This window comes from Myotis brandtii, unplaced genomic scaffold (assembly GCF_000412655.1).
Source record: "Myotis brandtii unplaced genomic scaffold, ASM41265v1 scaffold344, whole genome shotgun sequence".
Lineage (NCBI taxonomy): Eukaryota > Metazoa > Chordata > Mammalia > Chiroptera > Vespertilionidae > Myotis > Myotis brandtii.
The window spans coordinates 10,526,511-10,540,336 of record NW_005363247.1 but is presented as its reverse complement, the minus strand read 5'-3'; the positions used below and the strand labels follow the sequence as shown (position 1 = coordinate 10,540,336).

Below are 13,826 nucleotides of genomic sequence, written 5' to 3'. Positions count from 1 at the left end.
GAGGTGCCAGACAATTTGCATATTCCTCTATTATTAGTATAGGTAGATAATGTTAAACTTCTGTATAAGTATGTAGTGAAGCTATCTTTACAGATATGCAAGTCATTCCCCTATCTTCTCTCTTTCCAAACAGGGCAAAAATAAACAACTACCTGGAAATTTCTCAAAGGCACTTTTTCTAACTTTGAATTTTCTTGTACAAATCTTATGGAGCTACGGGTCAGGAGGAATATTTTCCATGTCTTTTCTGCAGTCAGTGGTGTACTGGAGCTGGCTTGCAAGAACTGATTATGTCATCTCTTTCCATCTCAGTTTTCACTGATGTCAGGTTAGAAGCCTGAAATTAGCTGTGATGGGAATATTTACACCACGGAAATTGACCAATGCTGCAGATCTGTAACTGTCTCCCCTAATCAGTGTCTGCTATTAAACATTTACCAACATACCCATGTACAATGCACTGGTTGAGCAAAATTGGGCAAGTTATTTTACTTCTTAAGCTATTAACTGTTCCTTCTGTGGAGTAGGAATGCAAATATATACTATATCATATAAAACAGAATTTTATAAGTCTATGTGAAAGTACTTTGAAATTGAGTTTCAAGTAGAATAACTATTGCAGTAATTAGAGTTATATGTTCACTGATAAAATATGAGACACTTGGCAAAACCAATATAGTTTAGGTAGATCAAAAATTTCTTTCTTTTTTTTTAAATATATTTTATTGATTTTTTACAGAGAGGAAGGGAGAGAGATAGAGAGTTAGAAACATCGATGAGAGAGAAACATCGATCAGCTGCTTCCTGCACATCTCCCACTGGGGATGTGCCCACAACCCAGGTACATGCCCTTGACCGGAATCGAACCCAGGACCCTTGAGTCCGCAGGCTGACGCTCTATCCACTGAGCCAAACCGGTTTTGGCGATCAAAAATTTCTTAACACTGCATCTTCACATACACTGACTATGGACCTGGCTAAATAAAAAGGAAAAATAATGAAATTCAGAGCTAAGGTCAAAGTCTGGATTTCTATAGAGGACATCAAATAACATTAACAGGTACCAAACAGAATATAGAGATAATTGGGCCTAAGGTATTATTCCTATTCTTTTCCCCATGCCATAATTCCTCTGTGCCTCTGATGAATTAGGCTTAGGAATGTGGATAAATATTTTCTGTTTGTAGATTGCGAAGGCCTCTGCAGAAAGAATTTTCTGTTTTCTTTTTATCACCTACATAATACAGACCTCTGTATACAAAAGGCTCACAGATAAGAAATATTGACAGATTGACCTCTTGAGGTTATACATTCCTGCTTTCATTTTCATGACACTTGAAAATACTTTTTAAATCTGAATGGAAATCCCTACCCTTTGATACAGTGTCACTGCCTTTGGCATTTGCAATGTGGTTAAGTAAGTTATATATTGAAACTACAAAATCCTCTTCTGATTTAAAGACTTTTGAGAATGTACTTTGGAAAAGCGGGTCCTGTATATTGGTCAGCTCTTACTTACCTTTGAATAAAACAAAAAACCCAAAACCCTGTGCGTGTAAAACATCACTAACAGCTGACTGTTAATCACCAAAACATGATACAGTTCACATGATACATGTGAACTCAGTGTGGAAACTATTCCCCGGGACTTGCTATTTCAAGCTGAATGATCTTGAAAACTAAAGAAATCAATTCCTTTTTGTTAAAATTGAAAATATTATAGTCAGATAGATATGGGCTTAAATCTTGGTTCCATCACCTATAATTTCCATGATCTTAAACTGGTTATATAACCTTCCCAAGCCTGGTTTCCTCATATGTGAAAGAATATCAATTCATAGGTTTGTGGTGAGTATTAAGTAAAGAAAAAAACAACAGCATACATAAAGCTCTTAACACTATCTCTGGCCCATTGTGGATACTCAGTAAATTATTATTCTCTTTGCAACTTTTCAATAGATTGCTTGTGTTTTTTACTCTTGGGTTTACTCCTAGTATGCCAAATCACATAAAATATGCCCGTCTTTTTGTTTCCTCACACAAGAAGAAGATATAAGATCACTGTTTGCTTCCCTGGAATAATATAAGGATTAATTAATTCATGGTGGACTGAATTATTCTCAGGATGTACAGTACTGGAAGTTCTATTTTTTTAAAGAAATGATCACCAACCTTACTTTTGTGGCAAGACAAATCATTTCATAATCTTTAAAAAGAAATATCATTAACTTTACCAAAAGTTTTCAAACAAAATTAAGTTTTATGCACTTTAAAAAAATGAATTCACGTTATGTTGCATACTGCAGACTGGGGATACATGAAAGGACTATTTGAAGAGTTGGAAGCAAAATACAAGAGATGTTCTAGTTTGGCATGCCCAGGATGACTGCTTTAAGTTTTATTTTATATAGCCCCTACATATAGATTACTCCAAAGAATGAACCAGCATATTGACAAATATGTAGAACAGAATCCCTGAAAATTCTTATAAATTATTCAGGTATTATAAAAGAATAAACTTTTGGGAGGTGGGGTGTAGATTTGGGGCAATGAATTATAGAAAGCTAATTCTTTTATAATGTCTCATATGTTCATACATGTTTTAGAACCAGAAGCCATATTATACCCTTAACAGAATCTTCCTATGGAACTGAGCACAAAGCTTAGTTGTGGAAAGATTAAACATAGGAGGAGAAATAAAGAAGACTCTTCTGAACTAAGAGTGCACTATGCTATGTGCTTCATCTCACATTCCAGACAAAAGAATTCCTGGGCTCATAAATGGAAATTTTGCAAGTAATATAATACCAAGTTAAAAACTGTTGGCATAGTAAGATTCCATACTTTTTATTCAGATTCATCTAGAAATTTTTATGCTCAGTTGTTGGAGGTTAATAATATTTTATGAAGGAGAATATTTTATTACTTCTAAACATTTAGACTTATTTGTTTAAATAAAAATTATTTGCCAACATGTTGAGTGTGAACTCTCTCCAGTATATTACTTCTAAAATATTGGTTGTTTGAAATAATCATATAATTTGGCTCATCAAGTGGTCATTATCTAATTTCATTATGACATAAAATCTAACATATTGCTGGCTTTAACATCAAGCATTTTTTTAGTAACTTTTTTGCTTTGCAATATATTAAAACCTGAAAAAGGGTAAAGAGAGCAGAATAAGGAAGAGGAAGCAGAACAAGACTAAAAGTGTTAGGGCATGTTCAGTTTCATGGGGAGAGAAAATTTGAAACAGCAAATAGAGAAAAGCCTAAAGCCATACAATCAAATGTTTTTGTTTCTCAGCTAAGGAAACATGCCCATTGAGGTTAAATTACAGACCTCCAATTGTCCAGCCAATACGTAGTTACAGAAGGTGCCAAGAGAGAAGTGGGATATGTGAGTAGGATTGAAGAATGGGTTGTTATGGGATCTGATGAAATTCAACTAATACTACACACTATTTGTCAAATTTTATACTATGTTCTTCCACACTTACTATCTCTTTTACATGATCCTAACAGGCTGGTGTGTTCAATATTATTAACCAATGTCCAAGGAAATAAAGTAGTTGTCCCAAGGACTTAAAAGCAGCTTCACACCCATGGCGTGTTGTGACCATAAACATGGCCTTCTATAGCACACTGATTTGTGGGAAAAGGCATCCTACTAGTAAGTGTTGAGTTCCTCTGAAATAATGGGACTGATATGTTGGAGGAACAGTACATAAGGCACCTTGCTTAGCAAGAACAGAGCTTCCATACTGGGAAGTAATGAGATGATTGAATCTATTTTAAAAAGAAGAAGAAATATTCCATTTACACATAAAAGTGAGTTGGTTTCATATAGACAGAGTATTACAATATTGAAATAAAGCAGAAAGTAAGGAAGAGAGGGAGTTAATAGTATCTGAAATAAAACAGCCTTGCTGATGAAAATTATCCCATGTGTATCTATGAATGATTGTAATACATTTTAATATCCAAAACTGTCAGAGAAACAAAAGGGTGCCTCACATTATAGCAGCTATTATCGCTATGTGATGTATTAGAAGTAATATTCTTCTTTTTCATTCATTTCTTTTTTCTTCAAGTTTTCTATATGAAGCCTGCACTCTATAAATTAAAAAATAATTTATTTATAAAAATAAATACATACATGGAAACTAGATGATTTTCTGATTTGAAAACATTGATAAATTTTAAGCTACAACAGATAAGATTTTGAGATAAAACTTAGAACAGCTTGTACTGAATTAGAATGTGAATAGTGCATTATTTTATCAATGCAGCTTTTTAGTCAATTTTGTCCTAAATAAGATTAAAAACTTAATATTCTATCTTTTGTATAAACTCCTCACAACAAACTTATAGTTTTTAAATGTCAGCTTGTAAATAAGCAGATACTTTCAAATATGGTTTTTAAAATTGTTCTCTGGGCTTTGGATTATAACGTTGACCAAAATTATCTGATAATGCTAATAGAATTTTAAAAGAATATTATTTTTGTTATTTTCACATGTGGAATTTGTTTCTGGACAAATGCTGAATCCTGATCATTTAGGTTGGCCTATACAATTTCAGGCACAAGGTTAGATTTATCATAAGCACATAGTAGACTCTTACTGTATTTGATAGCTGTTACGTTTTTTAATTTCACAAAATGTTATTACCTATGACTTTAGTTCTTGACCTGCTTTAAGGATTTTTTGTTTTTTTATCTGTTGCATGTTGATATCATTTATTAAGGTCTGTTTTCTTGTGGGTTTTTTTTGTTTGTTTTAGAATTCAATAGGATAAGTGCATTTATTTTGTGTGTGTGTGTGTGTGTGTGTGTGTGTGTGTGTGTTTAATGTCCTGAAAAATGAGTAATTTATATTTCTTTGGATTATTCAAATTGTTACAAGCCAAACATTACAAAGCTTAATTTCTCCTTCTGTTAGCATTTCTAAAGGAAAGTTTATTAATACCAGTATTTTAATGGCATAGATGAGAATACAGGAAGTTTCTAAAGTATCTCTACCCATTATTTTCAAACTAGAGGCCCAGTGCACACATTCATGCACTGGTGGGGTCCCTAGGCCTGGCCCTCCAACATCCCCTGAGGGGTCCCGGATTGTGAGAGGGTGTTTTTTGAGTGACACACCCCAGAATCAGGCTCCCTCCTCTCTGGTTCTGGTGTGTCACCCGAGAACTGCAGCTGCAAAGTCACCACAGCTCGGCAGCTCCTGTGTTGAGCATCTACCCGCTGGTGGTCAATGCACATCATGGCTCCTGGTCAGCCCGTCGCTTAGGCTTTTATATATATAAACTAGAGGCCTGGTGCACCAAATTCAGGCACTGGTGGGGGGTGGTCCCTCAGCCCAACCTGCGCCCTCTCATAGTCCGGGACTGCTTGGGGGATGTCCGCCTACCGGAGGGATGGGGCCTAAGCTGGCAGGAGGACATCCCTCTTGCAACCTGGGATCTCTCACTCCTTACTGCCCATGTGCTCGCTCCTTACCGCTTGGCTTGATGCTTCTTAGCAGCAAGCTCCTTACTCCTTGGCTTACTGCTTCTTAGCACTGCCGTGATCCCGGCTTTTGGCTGAGTGGTGCTCCCCCTGTGGGAGTGCACCGACCACCAGGAGGCATCTTCTACATTGAGAGCTCCCCCTGTGGGAGTGCACTGACCACCAGGAGGCATCTTCTACATTGAGAGTCTGCCCCCTATGGTCAGTGTGCATCATAGCAACCAGTCGTTCTGGTCGTTCCACTGTAATGGTCGCTTAGGCATTTATTATATAGATAAGATGCTTTGTGATCAGAATTTAGTTTTCAGAACACAATTTTTATTAATATTAATTAATTAATATTCTAGGTATATCCTACCTGTTAAAAAGTTAAAACATTAATTTGCTCCATAAAATCCTCACTGAAGTCACAGTGAATTGACGATTAGCTCAAGAATTATATTTTTCTATTATGTTTTTCTGGATGTGCTGACCTTCCATAATGCTCATTTGTCTGCTCTGCAATTCAGATGTCAGGTACTTGAGGGTAAGAGGACAACCTCACTAACTGTCTGTGCTATCTTAGAAGGTGCCTGGATCTAAAAATGTTGAGTGATTGTTCACCTCTGACATTATTTTGAAATAGGCCAATAATTTTGCCTTCAGCATTTCTAACATTAGAGTTGCTTATTTGTATTACATATAGAAGTTGCTTTGGTATTTTGTCTATGACCAACCATATTTAAGTGGATTCCTGCATATCGCACCAGAATTAAGGAATGAAAAGCATCTATTTATAATGTACCCATGGAGTCATATTTAATGTGATCTTTCATTCCTATACAAATAATCTAACATTATATTATTGCCTGGTAGTTATTTTTTTCTTATCTTAGAATAAGATTAAAACACATAATTTAGCATGACCTTCATACTGCCAAATTATTCCAAATCATTGGCACTCCCTGATGGAAATAATCAAATTTTTTAAATGTACAGTTCAACATTTTTTTAATGTATTCAACTATACATACAACCACCAACTGCAGGCTGAACCAGCTTCTTCAATGTATTCAAACTGTAGGCATGGAATCAACGGCTGGGTTCCCTCATGATGTTACCAATATGCATTGTATAGTTTTTGCTCATTCAGCTACCTTCGGGTTGTGAAACAATGTTTAGATGTTCTTCTCTGTAAATTCCTTATGAACCTTCTTTATTGAAGGTAAGCTTTCTTAAAACACTTGTAATAACAAAAGGTCAGTGATGCATTTCACATTGCTTAACACGTTCAGCATGTGGCCTTCACCCCAAGAAAAATAAAAATGTAAAAGGTCACTTCTGGTTTAAAGAGGGGTGCAAAGAATAAAAAAGGAATGATGATGGCAAAGTGTATTTCCTTTTCCTGTTTGAGATGTTGGAGTGAGGTTTGAAAATGCACTATGTATCTATCAAATAAAGTAAAATAAAATTTTGTGGTTTTTTTCATATTCAATAGTCTAAATCTATTTGCTCTTCCCTGAAAAGCTTCATGAATTATTTTTTAAATGGAAATAATAATATATAAATTCTAAGCCAAGTATTTAAATACAACTGTGACCAAAATCTAATAATTTTCCCCCTTACATTTGGATGGCAGAAATATATATCCTCAAATAGGAGATACTAATTAAAACACAAATTTTAAAAACAGACAATTTATTATTGGACAACTTTGAAAGTAGGGGAACATCTATACCCTTACTCTTTCAGCAGGTTCCACGTAAGATAATGAATATCTCAAGAACTATTGGAAACCCCCTTCCATACCAGAGGTGCTGATTAACTTCTGAGTTTGCATGCTTTTCAAAGGAACCAAGTGTGGCAACAATGATGGGTCATAACATTTTGGAGTATTTTAGTGCCTTTTAAAATGAATAGTATAAAATACTTATTAGCACTGACATATATTTTACCAATTTTACAAAATGTTAAACTGCATAAATGGTGAATTAGTTGCAAATATATGTTTTATGTTGTTCTTCTGTGGGTTGAGGCAATGTTTTTAATTAGCCTTGATGATAGATGACTTGGAAAATTGATGTTGAAGAAGTAAATTAGTATAATGCAGGTAAAGCATTTATTTGTTTGGGTTTTTAAGTTAAATATGAGGTTTTGAAAAACTATAAGCATAGTTTCAAATTCTCTTTATCCAGGAGATTACTTAGTCACTGCCCACTTACTATACCTTTCTCAACATATTTAACACTTTCTGAGAAGAATCCAGTCTGTATATAAATGTTTGCTACTAATTTATTTTAATACAAGATCACACAACAATATTTACCTACATTTCAGGTACCCTGGCTAACTATATGACCTCAAAAATTAGCAATATAATAAAATAAATACATTAGTATTCTAAATGCTTATAAATATATTTCTTCAGTAATCTTTTGTGTATTACTTATAAAGATACTTTTCAAATTTCATTTACTTTAATTCTTCATAGTATATTTGATATAGTCTATGTTGGATGTATCTCTAAATTATCTTTTCTGTGTGTGTGTGTGCTGTTGTTTTTTCCAGTTACTGGCTGACAAACAAAGTTCCCATCAAAAGACCCAGTACAGGTCTCCTCATGTATACACTTGCCACAAGATTCTGTGATGAAATACACCTGTATGGATTCTGGCCTTTCCCTAAGGATTTGAATGGAAAAGCGGTCAAATATCATTACTATGATGACTTAAAATATAGGTACTTTTCTAATGCAAGTCCTCACAGAATGCCATTAGAATTCAAAACCTTAAATGTGCTACACAATAGAGGCGCTCTGAAACTGACAACAGGGAAGTGTGTAAAGCAATAAAGCACATTTGAAAACAGACAAACTGAATATGCACTTCTTTTCTGAAGATGCTTCCTAAGATCTGAAAACAGGATCCAAAACACGACTGGGTTTCAGCATCCACCAATTACCTGAAAGGTGATCAAGGACATTCATGAGAAATCCACTACCAGCTGATGAAATACCTGCGAAGTGCTCTAAAATTTAAATATGTTGACTTCAAGGGTCCTAGTAAGTGCCACTTCCACGAAGAACACAGTTTGAATGTATAATCAGTAGTGTTTACAAGATCCAACAATGCACTTGTCCTTAGTTACTGAAACAAAGATGTTCATCACTGTCGGGCTGCCTCTGCGATGCCAAGCACATGAGAAGAGGAACAGCGGGAACGTAACTCAGCCCTTGGGGAAATTAACCATCCTTGTCAGCAGATATGAAGATGGAAACTGAGCAGCGAAATACACAAGATTAAACAACTCAAGTAAATGCCTTCAGTCAGGACTCTGAGTCTGATCATGAATTTTATGTTTCTGTTTTTTTTGTCTGGAATCTCTTTTGGTTTGGGGTGTTTAGAAATCCTTTCTAAGACAAATATGAATGAGATAAATAACCTCCATGTGGTCATTTTTAAACTTCTTAAATTTTTAAAGAGCAGTCACACAATGACTTTGTAAAAAAGTTTTATTTTGCACAACTCTAAACCTCCAGATGTTTTTCCAGTGGTATAGAAGGTACCAGCTAAACTGTACCATTAAGTAATCTTGAACCATTCTAAAGAAAAGATGTTCTATGTCACCTGAGGTGGTAATATTAGCTGAAAAAAATGTACTTTTGGTACCAAAGATTATACTGATGTTTCTACACAACAAACCATTTTCCTTTCATGAAAATAATATATTACTGTGTTATTCTATTAATGTGAAAGTTCTCTCTAGACATTTTCAATTTTCAAAACTCAAACTTTATTTTTATTTGAAGGAAGACTTCCATGGTGTTTACATTTCATAATAATTTTGTGGAAGCACTTTGCCCTTTAAGAATAAATGTTTGCCTGATAGGGATGAAATGTGACTTCCAGTTATTTGATATCCCCCTTATTCAAATAGAAAGATTGGCCTGCTCTTTATAGCATAAATTTTCTCAGTGCAGAAATAACTAATGAGTGTTGCTTCCATTACAGAGATGATTCATTTGAATAGGTTTAACAATGAAACTGTATGTCAGTATTTTGCACTTTGAATGAATTAAAATGACCAACATTTTTTTCTGTGGTTAAATTTATTCAATGTTATCATATTAATATGTTTTCAAAGAAGCACATGAAGTTATTAATAAAGTGAGTTAGGATGTGTTAGCATGTAACAGAATTGACCAGTAGGCCTGTTTACTGGTAACTCGTGCTACACTGGTAGGTGATTCTGATGGTAACTTGTTTCTTTTGAAAGCAGAAGTGCTCTGTTTCCACTTCTACTCTTGGTCTGAAACAACTCAGTTGACTTCTTGTTTTTTAGGCAAGGCAGTCTGAAGAAAGAAGAATAGCACGCAGAGTATGTATGCTTTGTTTTTTAGAGAAGACACTCTGGAAAAAAAAGAATAAGTAGCATGGGGAATGTATATGAAATCACGAAAAAAGATATTCTCAGTACAGTTCTTAATATATTAATGATATATGGTATTATTTTTAAAAATATGTTAGAACTGTGTGATATGGGAGACTATATTTTCTGAGAATTCATGTCTCTAAGAAAACAAAATAGAGTAAAGGAGATGCTTAGCTACAAATGGATAGAACATACGTACTTTTGTCATTAATCTCTTATCTTTTGGAAATTTAAAAAAAATTAGGCACATGTTATGAATGTAAAGTTAAAAATCTGATGGGCTTAATAAATCAAAAATAGGTAGGTGATTTATAGAATCTTAATTTCCACCATTTGTGAATAAGTTGTTTGAGTAGTCTTTAATTGAATTCTATAGAAATTTTGAAGTCAAAATTTATATGTAAAATTAATCTCAGAACTTATTTAAAGTATGTCCTAAAAAGCATCAGCAAAGTACCTTGCCATTTTTACTACATTTTAGACAAATGTATTTAAACAATTTTAAGGCCACAGCAAAAGCGTCCCAGCCATTCACTGTTCTGTGCATTGAAGTTTATTTCATAGATGCATTGAGTAGTGCCTTTTTAGCTTCACCTTGCTTTGTTACCCTGTGCTTTCTGTTCTCTAAATACGTTGCCCAGTTCCGAAAATGTTTGGCATATAAAAAAGGGCTTCAGTATCAACTGAGACTACTTTTGTTCATCTCAGGGAGCTTTCAATACTCAAGAATGAATTCAATTAAGGCATCAAGTGTTCAAAGCATACAAACTGTACATGATCATTTCATTCCCTATCGTAAACCTTTCCATCCATGCCTCCCGCTTCAATATCTACTGTGGCCTTAATGGGGCAAGGAGATGACCGAGAGCTGACAGCAAGAATAAGAAAATAACTGAGATTTAACCAATAAGGGGGCAAAAGGGATCATGATAAAATCTAATTATACATGCATACTTGAAATACCTGCTTTTTTTCTTTTGTACTATTATATGTTCACGGCTTTAGTTTTTTATTTCTTTGTTATGATTTAACCCAGTACCTGGCAATGCTCAGGCAGCTGATTGTAAAAGAAAGGTTCCTGTCCTTCAGAGAACATGGTTGTTACTGTGCTGTTGACATGTGTAGGCCATGGAAACCTGTTCATCATTATCACCCAGCTTGTTCTATTATTAATATTAAGTTGCTGGAATAAAAAAAAAAGAATCAGTAACAGATTTTCTGGGCAATTCTAATTAATTATTCAGCCCACAGGACTGCTGAAATTATTGTGGAAGTTTTTCTATCTGAAGGTGCTGGGCATTCAAATGTATTTATGTATTGTGTATCATATGAAGTGTGTATCAATTGCTAACGGGAATTTCTACATATATGCTTATAGAAGCAATTTATTTCAATGACGCTATGCTTGTATTGGTGGTATAGTGGTGAGCATAGCTGCCTTCTATACATTATGGGTAGTGTACATACCAACTAGTTATTAAGCTACTACACAGGAAAAGGGTGAACAAAATAATTTATTTCTGATTGAGCGAGTCAGTCACAATGCACACAATGTGATATTTGGTTCATAAAAGAGTTGTTTTCACGTGGTTATTGTTGGAAGTAGCTATAATTGTGGAAGGGGTGTAGGAAGAGTTAAATAGAATTAGTTACCTCTACAGGTGTGAAATTTCCCCAACAGACATTATCCATATACCAATGTTTTAAAGATTGAGTGAGGGGAGGATATTGCTTGTACTAGTATTTAATGAAAGAAAATCCAAATAAAGACCACCTAGAAATAGATATTTTATTATATATGTGCTATAGATATATCTATATAGTACAAATAGACATGTGTGATGCATATATACAATGCTATATATGTGTGTTTGTGTGTATACACACTGAGTCTGAAATATACACACACTAGACTTGTGTTATGCTAACATCTTCAGGGGCCGCACTGTGAAGCACCCTGGAGATGAGACCACTTTAGAATAAAGAAGTCCTTCTGAGACTTCAGTTACTAACCTGCTTTAAGAGGTATCTACTTTATAACTGAATTGTGTGTTGCTCATACCTAGAGTTACAATAAGGGTCTAGTCTGTCGGAATCTTAAATAAAAAGAAAACTTTAAAATTAAAAAAAAAGTCTTCATGCTGGCAATGTATTTGAATTGCAGTTTTCAGCTTGTGGCTTCAGGCCCTGTGTCTCCCATTTAAGTAGCACCTTTTACTAGACATGGTTTCTTTGTGTAGGCGAAAGCACAAGTGGTTCAAATGTATATAGCAGGAAAAAAAGTTTACAAAGATAGCATTGCTGCACAGAATAATTGCTACTGAATATTTCTTATATAATTTGTGGGAAGGAAAGCTGAGGTTTATTCTGTCAAATTCATTCTGTTCAACACTGTTTTCCTATTGTTTATGTAGAGCAATTGGGTGTTACTGTTTTATCATTTGTAATATTGTAAAATAAATTAAATCCTTTTTTTTTCAATTTTTCTCTTGTTTCTTATATCCAAGCCCTGGTTTTACTTTATACTTCAATATAAGGTCATAGTTTAGCTAATGCCTTTGTCTTCCCTGCCTCTCACCTGCAGCCATTGGGAATTTGGCATCTATTTTAAAGAGTATGCATGAGACTGAACAAAATCAAAAGCCCATGAACATCAGGAAATTCTTGACAATTTTAAGTGTGGTGCGTTGTATTTGTAGTTGAAGGAATTGAATGTTACACAAGTTACAGTCATTTCTATTCAGTTTATAGTCCTGCTAACTGCTGTCAGCTAGTCACTACAGCTTTAGGGCTAGAGAGGTCAATGGTTTCTTACACACTGCGCATTCTTAAGGCTTCCCTTTGATCTGTGATTTCAAATTTTCTAGTTTGCAGTTCACTTCCAGGAGATGATTCTGGAAAACTACATGTTTAAATCCTCTCATCTTTGTTTTCAGACTCTGCACTATTTTCTCCAGAAATTATTACATACGGTCACTTTTAGCATTCTGTAATTTTGAAACATTTGCTAGAGACCAACAGTGAATCATGAATCATTAACAATGGTTAATGAATATTGATCTTATTTATATCTGCGTCATTACCTTTTAATTCCAAAGATCCATACACTCTGGGGTCATTCCTCTCTATCCTGGGGATATAATCAGATCTTATCATAAACCTATGAGATAGATATTGCAAATATCCCACTAATACAGATTAGATTAAATGAGAGGTTGGATGTTTTGAAGGTCACATGGTTCAGAAGTGAGAGAATCAGTATTTGAACCCAAGTGGTCAGTCTGACTTCAGTGTCCACTGTCTTAACCATCACATCTTTTATTGTTGAAAGTATCACAGATATTCCCTTTTTTCCCCCAGTCACCCCCTCCACCCCTTCCCCCTTACTCTCCATCCCACAGGCCATGCTGCCTCTTTTAAACTGGCAAGAAGTGCCCTAGAAAACTTAAGTTTGCAAATAATTTATTTTTTGTAATGAGCACAGCTCAAAAGTATAGGTGTGTACATAGGAGGGATATATAATATAGGCTTTAGGATAGTGTAATAAATGGCCCCATGCCCTACATAGAAGTATTATCTCTAATGACAATATGTGTGCCTTCTAGTTAAGAGGTTTCCCCCTGGATAGTGCTGCATAAACAATGCCAACTTTTGCTCCAAATTTTTATATATTTTTTTCATACAAGGTGGATTACACTTATGTTAGAATCTGACTTTATGTATTACAAATTGTATGATAGCTATTTTAAAGTCTAATTGTGAGGTTCCTCCATAAACATTTTGATTGAATTTGAATGTTTGATTCATCTCTATTAGCAACTATTTCCAGAAATATCTTAAGTTTGAACTTGTGCAGATAGCTAAGTTCATCCGTTTTATATTAATTAAAAGTAAAACCTAGTTT

The 13,826-nt window shown here is 34.6% G+C and overlaps 1 protein-coding gene across 3 annotated transcripts in view; it reads left to right on the top strand.

The window, feature by feature from the left end:
- ST8SIA4 (ST8 alpha-N-acetyl-neuraminide alpha-2,8-sialyltransferase 4) overlaps nt 1–12,403 on the top strand; it is a 101,630-nt gene extending 89,227 nt beyond the window's left edge. For 2 of the 3 annotated variants that reach the window (XM_014544008.1, XM_005871534.2), the window contains one exon: nt 8,060–12,403. In XM_014544008.1, the coding sequence (XP_014399494.1) occupies nt 8,060–8,342 (283 nt within the window). In that variant the 3' untranslated portion in view covers nt 8,343–12,403. The remainder of the gene's footprint in view (nt 1–8,059) is intronic. The other variant, XR_001363159.1, reaches the window with a different exon arrangement.
- The last annotated feature ends 1,423 nt before the right edge of the window (nt 12,404–13,826 follow it).